Source organism: Myxocyprinus asiaticus, chromosome 42, assembly GCF_019703515.2.
Source record: "Myxocyprinus asiaticus isolate MX2 ecotype Aquarium Trade chromosome 42, UBuf_Myxa_2, whole genome shotgun sequence".
Taxonomy (NCBI): domain Eukaryota; kingdom Metazoa; phylum Chordata; class Actinopteri; order Cypriniformes; family Catostomidae; genus Myxocyprinus; species Myxocyprinus asiaticus.
The window spans coordinates 555,311-580,412 of NC_059385.1; the positions used below are offsets into that span (position 1 = coordinate 555,311).

A 25,102-nucleotide genomic window follows, 5' to 3' on the forward strand; every position below is an offset into this window, starting at 1 on the left:
ACCACCTCCAGATGGAGAGAGAGACACACAACTCTTTCTTTATTTCTCTCTGGATTTGTGAGATTTTGGTGTGTGGTTTAACTGCGTCCAAATGCACTGCTCTGTCTGCATTTCTCGACCAATCCCTGATCTCCTCTCTCTTCCAAAAGCCCAACCTTTATTTCTTTCTCCTGATGAAAAGACTCAAACTTAACTTTGTGCAGCAAGAGTTTTCATACTGGCTTAGGCTGGTTTACGCTAGCATTTTTACTGTAGAAAAAGCATGGTCAAATTTGTCTTTACTATGTTTTACAACAAATACCATAGTATTAAAATGGTTGGTTCTTACTGCAAATAAAAATAAATAAATAAAATAACAAGTTTACTAGTATGAAACCATGGTTTTAAAACAATAGTTTTGTTTTTTCTGTATTAATACTATGGTTTTACTATGAATATCATGTCTGTTAAGCTCAATCGACAGCATTTGTGGCATTTTAAAAACTAATTTCGACTCGTTCCTCCTTTTCTTTAAAAAAAGCACAAATGTGTGTTCCAGTGAGACACTTACAATGGAAGTCAATGGGGTCAATTTTCGGAGGGTTTAAAGTCAGAAATGTGAAGCTTATAATTTTATAAAAACACTTACATTAATTCTTCTATTAAAACTCATGTATTATTTCAGCTGTAAAGTTCTTTAAATGGTTAAAAGTTGTTTTCACACACATATTTTTTGTGTACTTTTTCATATAAATTATGTCTATACTTTTGAAACAGTGAGTATTTTAATGTTTACAGATTGACCCCATTGACTTCCATTGTAAGTGTCTCACTGGAACACACATTTGTGCTTTTTTTAAAGAAAAGGAGGAACGAGTCGAAATTAATTTTTGTGGTAATCAACATTATGACACAAATGCTGTCGATTGAGCTTAACGTGTACTGAACCCAGAATATTCCTTTAATATGGACTAACAATAAACATCATTTATTAATTTAATTTTAACATTGAAATACATTTTTAAAATAAGTAATATTTGTTAACATTAGTTATTGCACTATGAACTAACAATGAACAATTGTATTTTTATTAACTTGCATTAATAAAGATTAATAAACGCTGTAAAAAATAAATGGTTCATGTTTGTTCATGATACTGAATGCATTAACTAATGTTAACTAATGGAACCTTATTGTTAAGTGTTACCATTTACTATTGGCAAAGGAATGCAAAACATTTTCATAAAGTAAATTCCCTGTCATTCGGTCCGATGGTGGAAAAGCACTTTTAGTGGATTAAATCAGTTCAAGGAAGTTTTTCTGGTTAGGCTTGTAAAAAAGCTCGGAAAACTCTTCCTATATCCAGTCTGAGGTCTACTATATTTCGTAAATACAGTAATATAATTAGTGAAAAGGGCGAAGTGAGCTGGACAGACTTTTAAAATCTCATAATTCCTGCTATAGGTTATCAATGCACAGCACACAGATCTGTGAATGATTCTCTGTTCAGTATTCACCGCAGCGTTCAGCTGTTGAAATACTTCCATTCTCTTTACAGTCACATTCATAGAAACAGAAATGGGTTGATTGTTCAGGTCCAGCTGGAGCTCATTATTATTATGTGTGTGTAATCTCTGCAGTGAGGCAGGACAGAGCTGAATGTGTTTATGAGCGTGTGCATTCCTTTAGCTGCAGCTCCACTGCTGATGTGCCAGACAGGAAATGCACAAGTGTTCACAGAAGGGCAGAAATGCCCACCGCCGCATGACCAACTTTCACACTATCACTTTATTTAAAAATCTCTATACAGAGACTCATGACTTTTCAGACACATGCCTGAAAGGGAGAGTACACCCAAATAAAAATTCTGTCATCATTTACTCACCCTCATGTTGTTCCAAACCTGTATGACTTTCTTCTGCGGAACACAAAAAGGAGATGTTAGACAGAATGTTCACGCAGCTCTTTTTCAATAAAGCGGGCAGTGAAACTTCAAATTTACAAAAAAGTACGATAAAAGTCGTAGATATGAATTATGTGTTATATCCCAAGTCTTCTGAAGTCACAATAGCTTAGTGTGAGAAACATACTATTTCAATTGTTATTCATTAAAAATGTCCCATGTGCCACAGATGTCATATCTCATTTGCACATAAGCTGTCATATCAGTTCTTAAGATGTCGTCAGTGTACATTCAAGTCATACATTAATTTTTGCAAATATTCTGCTAAACATCTTTTTTGTTCAAAAGAAAGTCATGAGGGTAGGTAAAAGATTTTTCCATTTCGGGTGAACTATTCTTTGTGTTCTGCCTCAAATATTTTCTTTGCCTTTAATTCAAACATTAACTTTATCCTGCGTTTGAGCATGAAATCTGTTGAGAGCAGACAGAAGCTCATCTCAAGTGGTTTGCAGACATGGTCCCAAGTCTTTATTTACAGTTTACATTCATAAATACAGACATTTACAGGTGTGACATCATCATACACACACAACATTAACAGTGTGTCGTATCAGTACGAGTTTAGTGATCAGAGTAGTTGAGCTCAACTGGATGTAACCGGGAAAGTTTAAAAGTCTTATTTTAGAGCAGTATTTGATTGACAGGTGAGTGGGCGGTGCTACATTTTTGTGCGGGACACATCAGGACACCAGGCGTTTCTGACCCCTGAATGAAGTGGACAAAATTGATTCTTAAAATCCCAAGATCGATCTTGTACTTTTAAGTTTACTTCAGTTTTGGTCGTGTTGAATTGATCAACATAGTTTGGGCCTTTTGTTAATTTTAAGTTTGCGAGTTCCCTATTATTTTGATAATTGACTAATCTAACAATTATTAGAAGAATTAATCGACTATTTGGGCAATTATTGCAACTATTAATGATTAGCTCTCAACTGACAGTTCAGCTTGTGCCTCGAGTTAAGACAATGCATTAAATATGGTCCTAAAAATAAAGAAAAGAGGATGAAAGAATCTTTTAAAAATGCAACTAAATTACCTTTACTGAATTACAGGAAAAACTACTTGAGGATTTGTAAGTTTATTTTAGTAAAAAATCAATCTCGATTTTAAGTGTACCCAAATTAATCAGAATCAAATCAAAAATCTGTATCAAGCCATTGTATACAGTGCTGCCCACTTGTGATTGGATCACCTGAAACACATCTTCATACTAGGTGTAAACGGGGTCACAGTGTCGCATGTTGTCTTTGCCCTGGACTGAAAGTCAATTAATGTGTTTTCGTGATCACTTTTACCCATCCTTATTGTTTAAGTGTGTGTTCATGTGTCCCCTTAAACCCCGTCACTCACACGGTGGTCATGACTTTGAGTGAACCCGTTCGGAATCTCAGAATCTTCTTCTTGAGCGCATGCGAGGCTTTGATCTTGATGAAGGCTTTGGGCTGCAGCGTGCTTCCGGACGGGTTGGGTGGAGAGGGCGGTGCCAGCTGTGGCGGGAGCCGCTGTGGCCACACTAACCCACCGCTCTCATCGGAGTCAATGGAAAGCGAGCTCGAACCGGGCGACACTTTCTCGCTCAGACTGGACTCGGATTCACCGGGGACCAGGTGCGTGTAACCCTCCTCCGGCAGACACAGCGGGGCACGCAACGGGTACTCGGCATGGACATGAGGCTTTGAGAGGCAGGGAGGTGGGGCAGGGCGAGATTTACGGGACCGTCTGATTGGTTGTTCAGCCGGTGGCTCCGCCTCATCTTGACTCAACTCCAATGTGGAGCGCCAGCGCCGGTTACCCGAGCTGCCTTGCGCACAGCGTGTTCTGGGCTGCGCGTTTCGTCCCACGTTCCGCTCGACCGTGTTATATTTGCGTTCTGTGACTCCTCGCTGTCCCAGCAGGCTGTTTTCTGATTGGGCGCGGCAGGCTTTGCGGCCTGGTTTCTTTTGCACAATCTTCTCCTCTGTGAAGTGGCACTTCTTTGGCACGGCTCTTTGCTTTGTCAGGGCCCTCTCGGGTGAGTACGCGCCGTGGGGGGCTTTAAGGGTGACGTGCGCCCGGTGCGCTTTTGCTCTGGCTTGAGCACAACAGGGCTGCGGCGGGATATACTGGGCATTTACTAGCTCGTCAGAGGATGGCGAGTGGGTGTGTTGGTAGCCGTGAAAATGTTGCGTCAATTCCGCTTCACTGCTGCTGGGATCCAGAGTGCCACACGGAAAATCCAGAGAGGTGGAGAGAATCCCGGCCAGCGCAGACTTGGAATATTGCATGGAATGCGGCTCCTCGTCCAGGCTGTGGCAAGCCCACACGTGTCTCTCGGGACTGGGTGAGGTCTTGTGGCGTTCTGGGCTGTAAGGAGGGTCTTTACGACACAGACTGCTCTGCCTGACTACACCTCTGCTCTCGGGTCCCAGACTGGTGCGCGGCTTATTGGGTCTGAGAGGTACTGAGCGCCGTTGGATCAATCCTATGATGTATGTTTCCACGCGTTGCGCATGTCTATAGTCCTCTGCCCTCCGTTCCTCCTCTATGCCTTCACTGGGCTGCCACGCCCATAGCTCATCTTCAGCCTCTAGAGGGGGGTATGGTGCAGAGAGAGAACGAGGAATTACTGCATGAACACAACCATTCTGGACCATCTCACGAATGCCAACAAATGCATCATCTAGAAATAAAGACACAATAACATTTAGATGCGTTTAATAATGAAAATAGCTTTATAATCCAGTTACATTACACCATCATGACAACAAAGTTGTAATACTGGATTTATTGAATTTACACAGAAAAGGTTAGTAAGCGATTTTATCACACTAAAATCATTTTAACATGTATAATGTATACGTCTTGTATGTCCATTCACTTGAAATACTTTTTTTGTGGTAATCAACATTATGCCACAAATGCTGCCAACTGAGCTCAACTTGTATTGAACCCAGAACACTTCTTTAAAAAGAGCAGCATATAGTATGTTGTGTTTCGGTCACTGGTTCCCTGTACGGGATAGCACTTTTTTACAGTACTGGTGTGCTGGTGTCCCCATCAGGCTTTTTAACTAGCAACTTCAAACAGCAGCTAAGTTTTGCTTCAAGCAGGTATGCCACAACTTCTGTCACAGCCAGTGAACCCAAAACATTCCTTTAACTAGCTTAAAGAAACAGTTCTGTCATTATTTTGTTCTATTTTGTCCTCATGTTGTTCTAAACCGGTATGACTCTCTTCCGTGGAACACAAAAGATGTTAGGCTTTCACTTTCTTTGCATTATTTTTTTTTCCATGTCATGCAAGTGAATGGTGACTGAGACAACATTCTGCCTAACATCTCCTTTTGTTTTCCACAGAAGAAAGAAAGTTATACGGGTTTGGAACAAGACAAGAGTGAGTAAATATTGACAGAATCATCATTTTTGGGTGAACTATCCCTTTAACCAGCAAGCTTACCCAGCTTCAACAGAGCAACCATGCTAGCAGCTAGACCACTAACCAGCATAAACTAGTCTGGAGCAGCACAGAAATTCATGCTGGTCTAAGTTGGTCTTTCCAGCAGGGAAGATACAAGCCCTTATTCATCTGTGTGTGTGTGTGTGTGTGTGTGTGTGTGCAGTTTGACACAGAGGCTCTTTCATTCCTGCAGTATCACAGACGTGTGTATTCACACTGAAGCTTCAAGGTCTCATGACTTGCTCAGAGCGCTCTGTATGTGTGTGTATGTGTGTGTGTGTGTGTGTGTGTGTGTGCATGACCTACAGGAAGCCTCTATTTTAACCATTTCACTGCTCTCTAAACCAAAAACACAAGAATACACACAACACACTTAGTTTTCTGTTAAGCTGCTTTGAAACAATGTGTACTGTGAAAAGTGCTATACAAATGACTTGACTTGACATGAAATCTCACTTAACAGTTTCAGCTATTTTGGACTTTTTGAGCAAGTCGGGCAGCTTTATTGAGTTAACTAGACTTATATATAGATATGCACTACCAGTCTTAAAAATCTTTTAATGTCTAAGGTATTTTGCTTGAGTGCTTGAAATTAGTTTTGTAATCAACTAAAAATTGTGTCTATGTATGAGTCTTTACAAAATATATTTTGATATGATATTTTAATGGATGAGTTGGAGCAGATAGGTGGTGTACTTACTAACAGACTTTGGTCTCTCAGTGAGCCGGCCGGTCCTGGGGGAGATCTCACCGAGACCAGAGGAGACTGACAGACCAACAGGAGACGGACCCTCACTCTGTTCATACAACCCTGACGACACACACACACACTAACAACCTGAGTTGAAATTATGTTATTATGAATGCCTGCACAATTAATTGAGATTACAATTACTGCTTCCACAATTAACTAGTTGTGAAGTGTCAATTATAACAGTCCATGTACTGCAGGTCTGCTCATGTTGCGTTAAAATATTTGATTTAATATTCTATTTAACATATGTTTTTGCAGTGACTGAGCATTGTAACCAATCACAGACAAGTCTGTTGCTCGCTGTGTGTAATTTATTCAAAATCTGAATACCAGCTTTGTTTTTTTATGCTTCAAAGAGAGCGAAATGTGAAGTTGACTATTTAGGTAACTAGTCTTAATGATAATTTAAGAACCCAATTCTCAGCTTATTTTGAATTTGTTGCCGACATAAAGAATACGCCATGAAGATACGCTCAAAATAAGTATTTTCATGTAAATTCAATATCAAGGGAAACAATTGACAATCACGGGCGGTGTTAGGGCTGGACTTCTGGGGCTTAAACCCTAAATGTTTTCCGTAAAGCCCCGAATGTTTTTTATCATCTTATAGTGATGTCAGAAGTACCAGTGCTTCAGTATGGAGTTGATACTAAAGCATTTTAGTGTAATATTTTAACATATACAAATACTGTCTTTCTACAGTATCGAGAACATCAAATACACACTCAATTCAGCACACATGCGCGGTCTTGTTGGCAGCTGTTTCCAGCTCTCATGTATGTGCGTGCATGCAAGAATAACGCTCGTGACTAGCGATCGCGGCTGTTTATCTGGTCAATATTCCTGTCTTGAGGGAATATACTGAGATATTGGAAACTGTGTTTAGAGTTGGTCCACCTAGATGCAGTAACCACCAATTATTAAGAAATACAACCCTGAAAACAAAGAGTAATGTAATATAATTTCTGATCCCCGAGCATATCTTAAGTGGAGACAAAACTTTTGAGTTTTAATATTTCAATAATATTTAAAGATTTGCTATGTAAATGACACCTCACAGATGTAATATTTAAACTTTTATAATAAAGTGTATCATATTCTGATATTTCATCAAAGGACGGCCACATACAGTATGTATCCACAGAGGTCTGGGCTAAGCCCCAAATATCAACTGACCCGTCAACAATGAAGATTTTTGTCATAATCGTGCAGCCCTCAAACAAATAATTGTGATTATGACGATTAATTGTCTCTTTAAGGGCTTTCACGATTGTCATATAAATCAGCATATTTCTTAAGGTGCTTCATACACCTTAAGAAGATATTTTTACATATTTAACTTAAAATATATAAATCAAATAATAAAATAAGAAATATGATTTCCTTTTAAGGCTTTAAAAAAACATATAAATGACATGAAAAATAATGTTTTAAATATCAAAATTTTTCTAAATACTTCATATATGTCTCTCTTTTTGGTCAAATTTAGTTTTGATAAATTTTACATTTACACTATTGTTTTTTGAACTCATATTTTATATTGTACATTTTTAATAAAAATAATTTTATATATATTTTATATTTTTATTATATTACGCAATGGTAAAATATTTCTGTCCTAATTTCTTCACTTTCACACGTTACTTTAATGCTCTTTGAGCCCTTATTTCTCATAAAAAACCTTTGAGATTTTATTTAATTATTTTATCACTCCTAAGAAATAGAGTAAGTGTGCTTCTCCTTCTCTGTGTCACTATGTGTCATTAACACAGTGTATATGAACCAGGAACATTTGCCATTACACGATCTTTTAAAGTGAAACCGGAGAGTTTTGTGTTCACAATTTTCATTTGTTTAAATTTTCGCAGGAGTTTGGCGCTTCACGCGATCTTCCGGAAAGGAGCTGGTTGACGTCGCGGAGTCTGCAGAAACTTTTGAACTCCACCTCTGGTTTGCATCACAGTTCTATTGGTGTTTATTTAGCGGAAATGAACATCTGACTCAGTGGCGTGCACAGACCTTAGCAGGGACATAATCATAAAAAGAGCAGTGAATTATTTTATCTTTTTGAATGAGTAGTAATTATAAATGCTGTTGACTTCCTGTTCCGGTTGCTGCCGGCATGCTTCATGAGTGTAGCTTGCTAGCCTGCTTAGCATTGCTTATTTTTATACGTTCATCGTTTTATCCTATGCCATTTTCCTGCATGCTTCGGGTTTTTCTGCTTTTCTACTGTTTCAACTGCATGTATTTTACCGTGCGCATCCGTTTTCTCTCTTTTTTTCTTTTCCCGGTTGTCTACATGTCGCGTCTCGACAGCGTGCATTCGTTTTCTCCACTGTGTTTTACACGGATTATTGCATCAATCTCAAACATCTACTGATCAGGAACCACATTGTACCGCATCGATCTCAAACCCTCGCCGCTCAAGAACAACCATAACAACAACAACAACAAACAATTGCGGCAAGTCTTGGCATCCGCTCAAATTATTTCTTCCTGCATTGCATGCCACATGTTTACTATAGCTTCATCCATCTGCAGTGAGGGATTCACATGTGATAAATGTAAGGAATTAGTCAGGCTGACGGAGAAGGTTAATGAGTTTGAGACATGTATACGAATGCTAGTGGAGGTCAGTGAGAAACAGAAGCCAGTTGATACTGTTTCAGATGCGGGCAGTACAGCGAGCAACACACACACATTGGTTCCGGCTCTAGAGCCTCCGCAGCAGGGCGTTTGGGTGACGTCTCAGCGGCATACCCACTCAGCAAAGCGACACCACTCTCCTGTTCCTGTTAGGATTTCCAATCGATTCTCCCCACTCAGTGATGCACCCACTGAGAATCATGTTGAAAGAGCCTTGGTCATTGGTGATTCTATTCTATCATGTTAAATGCATTTCCAGGGCTCAAGCGTCTGACATCAGATCAAATTTACAAGTGCTGGCTAATGCTAAACGTAGATTTTCTAAAATTGTTATTCATGTCGGCACTAACGATGTCCGGCTTCGCCAGTCGGAGATCACTAGAGATAAAATGTTAAAGAGGTGTGTGAACTTGCAAAAACGATGTCAGACACTGTAATATGCTCTGGCCCCCTCCCTGCTCGTCGTGGTGACGAGGTTTATAGTAGATTAGTGTCACTGAATGGCTGGATGTCTGTGTGGTGTCTGGAGAATAGCATAGGATTTATAGACAATTAGAAGAGTTTTTGGGGTAGACCTGACCTGCTAAAGAGAGATGGACTCCATCCCTCCAGGTAAGATGCCGCTCTCCTTTCTAGTAATTTGGCTCATAGTCTTAATAGTGATAGTATTTGACTAACTGGGGCCCAGGTCAGGAAGCAGACAAACTGGCTAATCCGAACGTCTGCTAGCTGCCTTGAGACATCACACAGGTCACATAAACTACAACACATAGAGACTGTATCACCTAGATATCACATAGAGACTGTGTCTGTTTCCTGAACTACCAAACACAAAACTCTCACTAAATCATTAAGAAAAAATGTGATTAAGGTCAAACTTACATTAAGCTAAACATCATATAAAGGTAGGGCTACTAAACATTAGATCTCTTTCTATCAAAACACTAATTGTATATGATAAATTATTACAGATCATAGTTTGGATGCACTCTGTTTGACAGAAACCTGTCTTAAACCGGATGAATATATTAGTTTAAATGAATCTACTCCCCCAGTTTATTGTTAGAAACATGAGCCTCGTCTAAAGGGTCGAGGAGGAGGTGTTGCTACAAAATATAGTGAAGTATAAAGTGTTACTCAGAGGATAGGATATAAGTTTAAGTCTTTTGAACTAATAATGCTTAATGTGACACCGTCAGATATAGATAAAAGATCTCTGTTGTCTTTTGCCCTTTCTACAGTATATAGATCACCCGGGCCGTATTCTGATTTCCTTGGTGAATTTGCAAATATTCTATCAGATCTAGTAGTTACTGTAGATAGAGCTTTAATTGTTGGTGACTTAAACATTCACATAGATAATGAAAATGACACATTGGGATTAGTGATGACATCTCAGATCATTACCTCGTCTCTTGTTTGTTGCGATCAGCTAATGTCACTCAATCTACACCACGCTATCGTTCAGGTAGAACTGTTCTTTCAACTACTAAAGATAGCTTCACTAATAATCTTCCAGAATTATCTCACATACTCTGTAAGGCAAAAAGTCTAGAAGAACTTGATGTAATAACAGAAAATATAAATGCAGTCTTCTCTAGCACTCTTGATAGTGTCGCCACCTTTCAATTAAAGAAAAAAGCCTTGCACCATGGTACAATGATCACACTCATGCTCTCAAGAGAGCAGCTTGGAAAATGGAGCGCAAGTGGAAGAACACAAAATTAGAGGTATTTTGCGGTGCATGGAAGGATAGTGTCTGTAGCTACACACAGGCACTAAAAGCTGCCAGGTCAGCATATTTTAGCAAACTCATAGAAAATAACCACAGCAATCCTAGGTGTTTATTCAGTACTGTGGCTAAATTGGTTAGGAATAAAGCCTCGACTGAAACAGATATTCCATCGCAGCACAATAGTAGTGACTTCATGAATTTCTTTACTGATAAAATTGAAATAATCAGAAATAAAATTGGAATTATGCAATCATCTGTCACAGTACCTCAGAAAACAGTGTCTCATAATTTTCCTCACAAGCAACTTCAATCCTTCGCTGTCATAGTTCATGAAGAGCTAACAAAACTTATCAAAAAACCAAAAGCAACAACATGTATGTTAGATCCAATACCAACCAAGCTCTTAAAAGAGGTATTCCCTGTAATCTCAGAACCTCTTCTTAATATTATTAACTCCTCACACTGTTCGGGACACAGACACCCTCACTCAGTTGAAATCTAGACTAAAGACTCATCTATTTAGCCAGGCATACACCTAATTTATCCTTCAACTCACAATTAGGCTGCTTTAGTTAGGTCTGTCATAATCTATAACTCTGCATAAAACTGAATGACATCTAAGCTAATATTATTCTATTTGTTTCCATGTTTCAACCTCGGTATTCTTATCCTGAGGGTACCAGAGTTGGTCAGATCCAGCTCCGTTCCTGCTTGGTGTCGGACTCCACTGCTACATGTCTCTGAGTGATGACGACTAACAGCAGCCGGTGCCAGACAAACATCACTTCAACTATTACGATGGACTTCAGAGGATGAACTGATGCCAACTCCAACTGTAAGACATGGGATTCTTCATATGCCACTGCCTGAACCTTGAACTTAAGATAGACCCCACCGAAACTCACCGAAATGACCTGCCTGTTGAACTGTGATACACCTCATTGATCTCTGCCTGCATCACTTTTGTCTATTAATGGACTACACTCTTATAATGGAATACATAGACTATCAATTAATTGCCAACATCAGCCAACTAACAAAGGACAATGCATCTATGTGAACTTCTGCAGTTAATCCAGGATGAACTTCAACATTTACTGTTTACACATTTTAAACTTTCTGTTAATACATGATTTTCTGTAAAGCTGCTTTGAAACGATGTGTGTTGTGAAAAGCGCTATACACATAAAAATGACTTGAATTAACTAATTTATTTGCTTTTTGAGTATTTAACCATTTTCTTGCATATATATACTGTACATGTTTTTCCTTTATCACAAATAATAGCCAATTCTGATATATTTCTCACAAAAAGCACCATGGTATTACACTTGTTTATTGACTTATTTTCAGACATGGTCTGTGATATGATGGTGTCAAGATGGTACCATGGTTCTGAATGGTTATCATGGTAGCCTACATGTCCAAAAAATGGTTATGGTATTTTTCTGAAAGTGATTAGTCTAATGGCTTATTAGTTTCAACAAAACCAAACTGGCTTTGGCTGAATCAGACAGCTCCTTCAGTTAATGGCAGTATTCTATAAAAGAGGAATTGAATGTCTTTCACTGAAAGCGATGCGACCGCTCCCATTATAATTAATAAATCTGTCTACACTGCAGCTGCGTGATGTCGGAAATGCGGTAGCAATCGAGTATTATTCTTTTGATGAACTTACAACACAATACGTGGAGTGGACTTTTCATCTTACCTTTTACTCGTCTGAGGTAAAGGCACTTTGATGCCCCGTGGCGAATTCAAAACCGCATTAATTGCTTGAAGGACACTGCTGAGGGAGGGGATGCCACTTGAAAGCTCGTTCAAAACGAAAGTGAGGAAAAAAATATATTTTCTCGAAGGCCCCTTCCACAAGACTGTTAGCAAAGGGTGCATTCATACAGTAATGCCATGTTTCCTTCAGAGTACCCATTTCAAGGGCTCTGCACTTCGGAATACGTATAGGGCATAGGGAGGATCACTTGCGATTGGAATCTGCCCCTAATCTGGTATAGCAGGCGCCCTTAAAAGCACATCCGCTAATTTTCTTATTACATAATAACACATTATTACTGTTATTGTGAGATTATTACGAGATTTTAATTTTGTTTTATTTAACTATTTGAATCTAATTATTAAAATGTATCCCCTTTTTCTGGATGACCAAAAGGGCACCTTTAGATTTGTGAACGAAAGGGGTGCTTGCGCCCCTGCTGCCCCTGTTCTGTGCACGTCACAGGTCTGAATGCTCGTTATCCTGCTTATTACAAGACTACTTGCCAAATAAATAAATAAAGGACATGAAACATTAAACTGAGTTGAAATAATTTTATTAGCATACTAATCGCACACAGAGTAATATGATAAGTAGAAAAGATGACTCGCAACACCTGGATAACCAATGAAAAATCACTTTATCCCTGGATGTGAGGTCATTATTGAAAAATATTAGGCTGCTAGATGGCACGATTGACCAATCAGAATAGAGTATTCCAGAGTGCTGTGTATTAAAGGAATATCCCAGGTTCAATACAAGTTAAGATCAATCGACAGCATTTGTGTCATATTGTTGATTACCACAGAAATTAATTTCGACTCGTCCCTCCTTTTCTTTAAATAAAAGCACAAATGTCTGTTCCAGTGAGACACTTACAATGGAAGTCAATGGGGCCAATTTTCGGAGGGTTTAAAGTCAGAAATGTGAAGCTTATAATTTTATAAAAGCACTTACATTAATTCTGCTGTTAAAACTCATGTATTATTTCAGCTGTAAAGTTGATTAAATCGTTTTAGGGTTTGTTGACATTACATCATCAAGTTGTAAAATTGTCTATAACTTCACACAGATGTGGTTAGTAAGTGATTTAATCACAGTAAAATCATGTTAACACACATATTGTTTATGTCTTGTGTCTATACTTTTGAAACAGTGAGTATTTTAATGTTTACAGATTGACCCCATTGACTTCCATTGTAAGTGTCTCACTGGAACACACATTTGTGCTTTTATTAAAGAAAAGGAGGGACGAGTCGATAATTTTTGTGGTAATCAACATAATGACACAAATGCTGTCGATTGATCTTAACTTGTATTGAACCTGGGATATTCCTTTAATGTTGCTAATTTTTGAGGAAGGGCAGTGTGGTTGAGAAATCTAGAGGTTTAATTTGTACTTCATGCCATACCTGAGCTGGATGGACTGTCTGCCCCGTCTGTAGGGGGCTCCACTGAGCTGTTTTCTGAATCCACCCTCAATTCTCCAACCTGATGCCGTAAAATGTTCATCAGACTCCATGAGGTGTCCTGCAAACACAGACATCAACACGTTTATAAAGACATACATGTTACATGCTACAAATGAACTCAATCTTGTCTCAGTGATCACTTTACAATCAATCTAACCCTGAACACTGGAGTAAAGTCTCCAACATACTCATTCATTTGACTATCACCATAAAATCTGGTACACTTTTATTCTGGCCAAGAACCGCCCACAAGGATGAGACATCTGAAAGTAACCAAGCACAGTTCGCTTCCCTTTCCGTGATTTTTAAGATGATAAATGATACCACATAAACAGAATAGCATTCTATTGTACAAAGTGATCAACTCCAATAATGATTGAATGGGTGAACAGACAACACAAAAAATAAAAAAAATGGAAAATGTTTGTAAACTTTGTGGTCTGTCCAGATGAATATCACAGACATAACTCAGAAAACAAAGTTGAAAGTGCTCAATAATATAAATGTTTAATTTAGGGGTGTTCAACAAAGGGTCCGTGGCGCTGCTGCACGTGGTTCACCAATTATTGTTTGAACAATTTTAAGTAAGTAAACATATGATTAGACACAAATGAAATATTAAGTTAACTTCAACCAAATAAAAAACACTCGTGCGTGGAACACATACATCCCTCGAGCCATCTTTTGCAGTCCACGTTATGATTTCATCATCAAAAATATATTTATCAATTGCCTATCAAATTTGTGTGAATTGTGAGGTATCCATTTTCAAGAGTATTTACGGTAGTTCTCTATATTGCTGAATCACAGCACAATTAGAGAGGGAAATAAACATGCAAAAGGACTGAAATAAAAAACAAAGAATATCTGAGCATTGCTGATGTTACATGAGAGCGGTGATCAGTCTGCGCACGCGTTCAAAGAAACAGTATGTGTAAATCAAACATGCACGCTTTCAATCTCATCACAATGCGAAGCTGTGTCAAACCCGTTTCAATGACTCATTGGAAATATATTGTATTTTTAAGGGCTTTGCAATGCAAGCATTATTTACTAAGTAAATACATTATTATGTGGACATATACAAGTTATTTTAGACCAGGCTTAATTTTGTAGGCTACAACTTGTAACAGTGGGTCCCTGTGCTGTTGATCCGTCCACCAAAGGTTCCTTGGCCTGGAAATGGTTGAAGACCCCTGAACTAGTTCAAATTCATTGTCTGAAAACTTGTAAACATGACTTTGTTTCCTGATTAACACAGCTGCATTATGACTCCTGGTAATTGCATGAAGCGAGCTAATCAGATTGGAGCTTGTGATTTTGAGAAAGATCTTGCCATTCCATGCAGTGTGCAGTTTGGCATGCTGTTTGCTGCTGAAATAACTCTCCTTAGGACAGTTACAGAAAGTTGAATTTGATAGAACAACCCTTAAGACTTTGTTTGAAAACAGCACACATCTGATTGAATAAGTAGAATAAACACAAAACCAATATCAAAACACACAAAACAAAAGTCACCCCAGAAAACACTGAGGCCACGCCCACGCCAATACATTTTTGTTTGAAAACGCATCTTTTTCTCTACGTTTTGGCCTTCTGTCCACACTGAGGAGTTTTTGTCAGTGAAAACAGAGCTTTTTTTTCTTTTCTAATTTTATCCCCTTTTCTATCCAATTTTGGAATGCCCAATTCCCACTACTTAGTAGGTCCTCATGGTGGCGCGGTTACTCACCTCAATCAGTGTGGCGGAGGACAAGTCTGCGCATCTTATCACGTGACTCGTTGTGCACGACACCGCGGAGACTCACAGCATGTGGAGGCTCATGCTACTCTCCGCGATCCACGCACAACTCACCACACGCCCCATTGAGAGCGAGAACTACTAATCACGACCACGAGGATGTTACTCCATGTGACTCTACCCTCCCTAGCAACCGGGCCAATTTTGGTTGCTTAGGAGACCCGGCTGGAGTCATTCAGCACGCCCTGGATTGAACTCGCGACTCCAGGGGTGATAGTCAGCGTCAATACTCGCTGAGATACCCAGGCCCCCTGAAAACGGAGCTTTTTAAAAACACTCTCCCAAGTGGATAAAGCACTGTCTTCGCGTTGTAGTATGGACAGGGAAAACGGAGATATCCAAAAACGATGATGTATCTGTTGTCACAGTCATGCGATCCATTCAACCAAAACAATCAAGATGGCGGCCCGTGTTATAGCGGCGTTATTGTGCCTGATATTCACTTTAATAGCGTTGTTAAAGATAATGTTACTTTGTGCAACATTCCCATTGCATTCCTTCAAAGGCGATGGGAAGTTTACTCGGATTGGTGTCTGGCGACGGAACCTGAAAACAATTGCGTTTCAGACCATACGTGCAACGGCGATTTTTCACATGCACAGTAAGAGGACTTTTCATACGTTTCAGTGTGGACGAGCAACTTTTGGAAAATGCATGAAAACGCCAGTGTGGACGGAGAGCGTTTCGAAAAGGAAACCCTGTTTTCAATTGTTGTTAATTTCATCTGCAGCCGAACAGAGTATAACAGACTCCCGCATCAGAGAGAGACGATGTGAGCTTTATATAAACACTCACAGTAATGTCTGTCTGCTCAGTGTATTCTCGTGTTTTCATTATTTGAAGGCATTCTGGGATGCTTGAGTCATGTGTTGATGTTAATTTTAAAGATGTGGACACTGTGAGTGTGTAGAGACACACTCAGATAAGCTGTGAATGTAGAAGTTTCTGGGAATCAGGAGAACTGAATGTCCTGCATGTACTTATAACAATCTAAAATGATATTTTCAGAAAAAGACAAGCTTTGAATGATTAAGTAAAGGAAGTTAAAAACAAAAGTGTTTCTGTTTTCAGTGACACTTCATTTTAATGGTCTGTCAGCACAAAAGTGACCCAGAGAGTTTGTTTCTCTGCAGAGCATCTGTGAGCACATGTGAACTCTGATAGAATTAACACGTCTTGAGTTTACAATAAAATAATTACAGCTAAACTATGCTTTTATATTACTGTTATTCATGGGCCGAGTGAGAGTGGCATTGTTAGACAGAATAGAGGCAGTTTCTGATGAATGCTGGAACAATCCGTCATGCAAGAAAAATGCCAAGTACAAACAGGCACACACACTTAGCTGTCTATACGAGAGCATGCCATAGACTTCTATTGTTTTTATATAAAGCTAATTATTATGTCTTCAGAAGGAATATTCCGGGTTCAATACAAGTTAAGCTCAATCGACAGCATTTGTGTCATAATGTTGATTATCAAAAAAATTAATTTCAACTCGTTCCTCCTTTTCTTTAATAAAAGCACAAATGTGTGTTCCAGTGAGACACTTACAATGGAAGTCAATGGGGTCAATCTGTAAACATTAAAATACTCACTGTTTCAAAAGTATAGACACAAGACATAAACAATATGTGTGTTAACATGATTTTACTGTCATAAAATCACTTACTAACCACATCTGTGGAAAGTTATAGACAATTTGGCAACTTTGTTGCCATGACAATGTAACAATGTAAACCCTAAAACAACTTTACAGCTGAAATAATACATGTGTTTTAACAGAATTAATGTAAGTGCTTTTATAAAATTATAAGCTTCACATTTCGGCCTTTAAACCCTCCAAAAATTGGACTTTAACTTATTTTGAACATAGAATATTCCTTTAACTTAACCCAAACCATAAAACCACTACAAGGAAACTTTTTGCAATTTTAGAAAAAAACAAACAAACATTATTTTATGTACGTATCACCAGTCAACAGCAGTTACTGTGTTAGTAATTAGTCTTTCTATTGTGTTGTCTTAACTGGCTGCTCACAAAAACATACAGCACTGACAGTGTACTCCGATTCTTCAATGACTCTTATGAACCGATTCTTTGAGTCAAAAGACTCATGAACTCATGAGCGCTCAGTTTGAATTATTGTTATTAAATTAACTTCTGACTTACTGTCTCTGGATGATGTGTAGTTAATATACACACTCACAATGAGTTTTATTTTAATAAGTACTTTTTTAGAAAAATATTTAAATAAATGTGCAATATGACAATATTCAAATGTGTTATAAAAATAATATTTGGTTTAGGAACAGTCATAAGGGGGTGTTTGGGGGCTTCACTGCTGTAAAAAGACAATTCTGTAGGAAACACTGTGTGTGTGTGTGTGTGTGTGTGTGTGTGTGTGTGTGTGTGTGTGTTAGCTGATGAGCTCTTGGGTCTCCAAATAAAATCAAGCTCTAAGCCTGTTAGTTTAACCTAATGAAGTACACACTCATCGTCATGGAAACACAGGGATGGGCTCATGAGATTCAATCAATCTGTCAATATTATTGATATTGACTGCTTTACACAAGCACACACACACACATAGATATACTTATCTTGTGTAGCTGAATTTGTGCTCACATGCAAAATATCAGGAATGTCATTGTGCTGGCTTGACATGATACTGTAGCTCGTCAAAAACTAAGAATGAGAGTTTATGAAATATTAAAGGGCTTGATGAAGATTCAACAGCTGTCATCAGTCCAAAAACCCTCTCAAAGTTAAACTTACTAATAACATGATATTTTTCCTGGTATTTAAAGTAAATAATGTCATGTGGTGTAACCTTCTAGAGACTCATTAAAAGAGGAAATTGTTAAAAAAATAAATGTTTGTATGAGTAGTGCAGAATAATATAAATTACAATAGCAGTGAAATAAAGGTGTTGAAAATATGATTATTTAAAAACACCTTTGTCCACCAAATCAGTCATGTGGTGTAACCCTGAGAAAACCTATATATTTTTTATTTTTTTTTAATCAAACATAATCAAAGAAATAAATAATATTTATTAAAAAAAAAAAATTTCCTTTGCGAAAACTTTTTTTTAATTAATAAATGAAGTTGTTTATACTGTATTCAATTTATTTGATGGTTACACCATATTATATTTTTAAAGTTATTAAAAAAATAAAATAATTTAAAGTTATATAAAATGCCATATACATTTTTTTTTTTAAAAATGCATGAAACCAAATTAAACACAAAGATACGATTCTAAGAACTTGACACAAAAGTGTTTTAAACTAGATTTTTAAAAGATTTCTTATTTTTAAAACCTCGGATTGATTATTTATCAATGGCCCAAAACACAGTTTGCCTGAGTAATGGGAGACAAAAATATTTAAGGATAGTGAAAATCAAAACAATAATGTTGAGACGGATTTACAACATTCCGCTCATTATGGAAAAATCAATCCCGACTATCAGACTGCAGATCACAATCACGTATTCCAGAGAGCCGTGAAATAAATATTGATAGTGAAATTGTGGTTTACTTCTGTTTTTCTACAGTTCAAATGGTCTTGAATGTGTCTTTACATTTCAGCAGATAAAAGACTCATTTAGTGTCAAACACATTAAAATATGGCTTATATTACAAGGAAGACACAACGGCCAATCACAGTGAGAGCTTCAGGAAAACTCTCTGCAATTTAACCTTTTGTTCTTATCACTTATTCACACACACACTGTTTAAAAAGTGCAATTATTATTTCACTGATTCACTGGATCGGTCGGGCTTTAGGAGGAGAGAGACGAGCCTGTTAATTACAGCAGTGTGAAGAACCGACCAATCAGAGCCCTCCGCTGCACCCCCCACTGAGAGACCACCATCACTACACACACATATACACTTGTGTTTACACAACGCAAACAGCCGTCAAACAAACACTCAATCTGTCTCTGACATACTCACAGCCCTATACCAAACACACACACACACACATTTTGTCTACTCGAGTTGTCAGGTAATTGTCACTGGATTTCGAATTAAGTGAAAAATCACATCATGCATTTTCATAATCGATCATTGCTGCCACGTCCGAGTACCCGAGTACTCATGCCAATCCCTAGTACATACCATAGACTTCTACTGTTTTTACATATGAAGATAATTAAAATGACTGTAGATAATGAACTGTATTAAAGCCCAAATCATTACTATAAAAATATAAAAATATATTTTGCATAAGACAACGAAGCCTAAATTTATGACTATTATTATTGTTCTATATTGCGATTTCCTTTTTAAGGCTAAAGTATTCTTTGGTTGTTGATCCGTGTGCATCTTAAAAGATATAAAGCAGTCGCAGCATGCATGTGTAGAATGCGTTCGTATTTGTTCACGGTCAGAACAGAATACTTTGAAAGGCTGAGCACTCGACCATGTGCGAGGCGATCCGGAACATGGAAAAGCTGAGTATACACAAGCTTTGATTATTGTTTTAAATGATAATTTTCATTACTGTAATGTAGTCATGTTTTTGAAAGGCAGAACCAAGGTTATATTGTTATGTATAATAATAATAAAAAATATATATTTTTAAATAATGAGAATGTCTTATATTGATGGACAGAATTATGATAAAGTAAAAGAACATATTTGTTCAAAAACTTGTGTATAGGGGTCTGGGTATCTCAGCGAGTATTGACGCTGACTGTCACACCTGGAGTCGTGAGTTTGAATCCAGAGCGTGCTGAGTGACTCCAGCCAGGTCTCCTAAGCAACCACATTGGCCCGGTTGCTAGGGAGGGTAGAGTCACATGGGGTAACCTCCTCGTGGTCACTATAATGTGGTTCTCGCTCTCGGTGGGGCGAGTGGTGAGTTGTGCGTGGATCGTGGAGAATAGCGTGAAGCCTCCACACGCACTATGTCTCCGTGGTAACGTGCTCAACAAGTCACGTGATAAGATGAGCGGATTGATGTCTCAGACGCGGAGGCAACTGAGATTCGTCCTCCACCACCCGGATTGAGGCGAGTCACTACGCCACCACGAGGACTTAGAGCACATTGGGAATTGGGCATTCCACATTGGGGAGAAAAGGGGAGAAAAAAAAAAAACTTGTGTAAAGACATGCTTACAAATGCATAGGTTCATTTATGTGCTTTTCAGATTTTTTTTTCCATTATTGTTGTTATTTTTGTTTTGATGCTCGTTAGTGAAATGATTTCTTAAATTGTTACATCTGTTACATGTGCAGCCTAATATAATGTTCACTACATGACGATAATGTGGAAAAGGTTTTTTGGGTGATTTGACTATAGAAGTTTGTCATTAAATATATTGCTGTTTTTTGTATTGTGTATTTTTGGGAACTCCAGGATTCGGGGATCTGAATAAAGAATATCATAATGACCATCTTTTTCACATTGCGTTAATAAGAATTAAGGGGTAAAAAATGGGCATAACAGTAATGAAAATAATGTCACAATGTTAAAAAATCATTTATTTTTTTATTTTTTTATTTAAATTGAAGACATCCCCAAAGTATTTGTTATATTTAGCTAATTTTTGGGGACGATTTTATCCTTAAAATACAGCCAAGTTTCTAAAGTCACATGACCTGCTCTTAAGGAGGTGATTCACTCTACACACACACACAGACAATGATGATATGAGGGCAGTGTGTGTGTGTGTGTGTGTGTGTGTGTGTGTGTGTGTGTGTGTGTGAAGTGTTGCACAGCTGTTGTGTTCTGTCACATTGCTGTCAGCACTGTGATGCCAGGAATAAACACTAACAGTGTTGTGCTGAGGGTAAACTAAAGCCCAGAGCTTTATTATTTTATAGTTTATAGTTTAGTTTATTATTTATTTATTATTATTATTATTACTGAAGGAGAACAAACATACAAATGCCTTCATTTCAGATCTGTCATTTCTATGAAAGCTTATATACACAATATGGCCAAAAGTTTGATGAACTTGATGAACATTTGATTTCAGAACCTTAGGCATCAACTTCCCCCTTTGCTGTAATAACAGCTTCCACTCTTTTGGGAAGGCTTTCCACTATACTGTATGTAGTAACATGGCTGCAGAGATTTGCTCTCATTCAGACACAAGGCTATCAGTGAGGTCAGGAACTGATGTTGGTTGATGGGGCCTGACTTACAGTTGCTGTTCCAGTTCACCCCAAAAGTGATCAGTGGGGTTCAGGTCTGGACTTTGAGCAGGACAGTCAATTTCTTCCACATCAGACACAGTAAACCATTTCTTTATGGACCTCACTTTGTTCACAGGGGCATTGTCATGCTGGAACAGAAAAGGGATATTCCCAAACAGTTGCCGCAGATTTAGAAGCACACAAAGCCCAAGCCATTACATAAAGAAACATTAAGATTTTTCTTTACTGGATTTAATGGAGTAATCAAATTTGTTAATTAGAAGGGGGTGTCCACAAACTTTTGGCCATATAGTGTATGTATAGAGAGAGAGAGAGAGAATTATTATTAAATATTATTAAAAATGTAACCCCCCACTCACTCCGCAAACCCCTCATTACACATGAATGTAGATCATGTTTAATTCAGTTTATATAGTTCATTAGTTAAAGTTAACTTGATACATAATGTTTAATGTTTTTCCTTTTATATTGCTTGTTCAAATCCTAATTCAATTGTTCTAAACTATTTTCTATGTTGTTTTAAATGCTTTGGCAATACAAAAATGTACTTTTGTCATGCCAATAAAGCAACTTGAATTTGAGTGAGTGAGTGACAGAGAGAAAGAGTGAGTGAATGAGTGTGTGTGTGTGAGTGAGTGAGTGAGAGTGAGTGAGAGAGAGTGAGTGAGAGAGTGAGTGAGAGAGAGAGAGTGAGTGAGAGTGAGTGAGAGTGAATGAGTGTGAGAGATAGAGTGAGTGAGTGAGTGTGTGAGTGAGAGTGAGTGAATGAGTGTGAGTGAGAATGCGTGAGAGTGTGAGAGTGATTGAATGAGTGAGTGAGAGTGAGTGAATGAGTGTGAGTGAATGAGTGTGAGTGAGAATGCGTGAGAGTGTGAGAGTGATTGAATGAGTGAGTGAGAGTGAGTGAATGAGTGAGAGAGAGTGAATGATAGTGAGTGAATGAGTGTGAGTGAGAGAGTGAGTGAATGAGTGAGAGTGAGAGAGTGTGAGATATAGAGTGAGTGAGTGTGTGAGTGAGAGTGAGTGAATGAGTGAGTGAGAGTGTGTGAGAGATAGAATGAGTGAGTGAGTGTGTGAGTGAATGAGTGAGTGAGAGAGTGTGAGAGATAGAGTGAGTGAGTGAGAGTGTGTGAGAGAATGAGTGAGTGAGAGTGTGAGTGATAGAGTGAGTGAGTGAGAGTGTGAGTGAGTGAGAGTGTGAGTGAGAGTGTGAGTGAGTGAGAGTGAGTGTGAGTGAGTGAGAGTGTGAGTGAGAGAGATTGTGAGTGAGTGAGAGTGTGAGTGAGTGAGTGAGAGTGTGAGTGAGTGAGTGAGTGAGAGTGTGAGTGAGTGAGAGTGTGAGTGAGAGAGATTGTGAGTGAGTGAGAGTGTGAGTGAGTGAGTGAGAGTGTGAGTGAGTGAGTGAGTGAGAGTGTGAGTGAGTGAGAGTGTGAGTGAGAGAGATTGTGAGTGAGTGAGAGTGTGAGTGTGAGAGATAGAGTGAGTGAGTGAGTGAGTGAGTGAGAGTGAGTGAGAGTGAGTGAGATTGTGAGTGAGATTGTGAGTGAGAGTGTGAGTGAGAGTGTGTGAGAGATAGAGTGAGTGAGTGAGAGTGTGAGTGATAGAGTGAGTGAGTGAGTGAGTGAGAGTGAGTGAGATTGTGAGTGAGAGTGTGAGTGAGTGTGAGTGAGAGTGTGAGTGAGTGTAAGTGAGTGAGTGTGTGAGAGATAGAGTGAATGAATGAATGAGTGAGAGTGTGTGAGAGATAGAGTGAATGAGTGAGAAAGTGATTACTTGGTAATTTGATAAAATTATTATTATTATTCTTTTCAGACTGAATGTCACCGCTGCAAGAGGTGCTTCCATGTGGCATGCCTTTCTGTGTCAGACAAGCAGTTGAACAGGGCTCAAAAGTTTGACTGGAAGTGCTGCCTATGTAAATAAGTGTGAATTCCTGTGGCTCCCACCCACAATCTGTCTAAACATGTACATTAATAAATACAACTTTACACAGTTCCTAGTATTGTATAGAAATGTGTCTTTTAATTTAGTTTTGGTGGTTAATTAGTGTATTCAATTCAATTGAAAAATAATTGCACTAAATTACAAAAAATGTCTGTTGAGTCCAAAAGGCTGTTATCTGGTGGCCAGCTGACAGAAATAACATCCAGATCCTGACACCAAGGCCTATTACAATACTGATAGATACAGAAATATTTACATATAATCGGGAAAAAAAATATTTTTAAAAATACCAAAATGTGTGCATTATTGCTGACAACTAGATGAACACTCTGGAGTTGGTTTTGTGACTGCAGGTGATATGCTTCAAATGCTATTGAAGTTAGAAATGTATACACCAATGTCGTATGTAACTTTAGAGACGGTCCCTAAATTTGCGACTATTTCCGAATATCGAACATCCAACGTCAAGCCAACTTTATGGCAGTGCGCCACAAAACGAGGCATATTAAAGAACTTTCTCACCGGGTTCGAGTCGTCCTGCGCAGTCTGGATCGGACCGTGTGATTCGGGTTCTGGTTCGGGCGCGTGCAGCGTGAGCGCGCTCATGATCAGAGTCTCGTGCCGCTGCTTGAGCATCTCGAGCTCACAGATTCCCGCCACAGTGAGCTCGAGCCGCTGCTTCTGTCTGCTGCGCTCCGCCGCCGCCAGCGACAACAAACGGAACATTATTATTCACCGCTCCTGTAACGCACACACACCGAAAGAGGAAGAACTCCACCACACTTAACTCTAGACTTCATAGACAGTAGTTCTTAATAGTAAATAAATGTGTAATCCATGATAAAACCCAGTTAGTTTGAGAGCCGCGGAGTTTACTGCTACTCTCCTCCTCACGAGCTGCTACTGGACTCTCAGCTGTCAAGAGCTCATTAGCATATCCTGCCTTATCCGTTTTTCATTGGTTACAGGTTTCCCTTGTAAATTAATATTTATAATATACCCGCCTTTCGAGATGCAGATAAACTGGATTCAAATTATATACCGATTCATTTAATTAATTTAATACATTTATTTTTCATTTTCCATTCCATTTTCCTTTTTTTTTCTCGACCGAATGGTATTAAGGTTTTAACAGATATGAGCTCATGAAAATTTGCTTTGAAGAGAAAAATTGCCAAAGATTGAAATCTCATAAATCAAATGAAAGAAGATTAAGGAACAATTTCCCAAATGAAAGCTCATGAAACTTTCTGGTGATGAAGGAAATTATCTTAGAACGCCATCTAGTGACTTTTGAGCCTTCTGCTAGCATTTACATCAGTTTATATTATATTATATTATATTATATTATGATGTTATTTTTATATTATATTATATTATATTATTATATGATATGATATGATAATATTATATTATTACATTA

At 38.3% G+C, this 25,102-nt stretch overlaps 2 protein-coding genes across 2 annotated transcripts in view; one reads left to right on the forward strand and one right to left on the reverse strand.

Annotated features, from left to right (window-relative positions):
* The window catches only part of LOC127433071 (palmitoyltransferase ZDHHC8B-like), a 241,047-nt gene that overhangs the window by 135,273 nt on the left and 80,672 nt on the right, over positions 1 to 25,102 (forward strand). The window lies entirely within an intron of this gene.
* Positions 2,392 to 24,567, reverse strand: LOC127433077 (dapper homolog 3-like). The gene is made up of 4 exons (XM_051684729.1): positions 24,202 to 24,567; positions 13,699 to 13,816; positions 6,078 to 6,188; positions 2,392 to 4,601 (listed from the first exon to the last, which is right to left on the reverse strand). Exons 1-4 carry the CDS (start codon positions 24,403 to 24,405, stop codon positions 3,289 to 3,291), a joined length of 1,746 nt encoding a protein of 581 aa, XP_051540689.1. The 5' UTR covers positions 24,406 to 24,567; the 3' UTR covers positions 2,392 to 3,288.

What these genes read in the sequence shown, in the direction of transcription:
- LOC127433077 (XM_051684729.1), bottom strand. Translation starts at nt 24,405, where the DNA reads ATGTTCCGTTTGTTGTCGCTGGCGGCGGCGGAGCGCAGCAGACAGAAG. An exon ending in AGACAGTCCATCCAGCTCAG is followed by an intron (nt 6,189 to 13,698) that starts GTATGGCATGAA and finishes GTGTGTCGTCAG; the next exon opens with GGTTGTATGAACAGAGTGAG. An exon ending in TGAGAGACCAAAGTCTGTTA is followed by an intron (nt 4,602 to 6,077) that starts GTAAGTACACCA and finishes CTTTATTTCTAG; the next exon opens with ATGATGCATTTGTTGGCATT.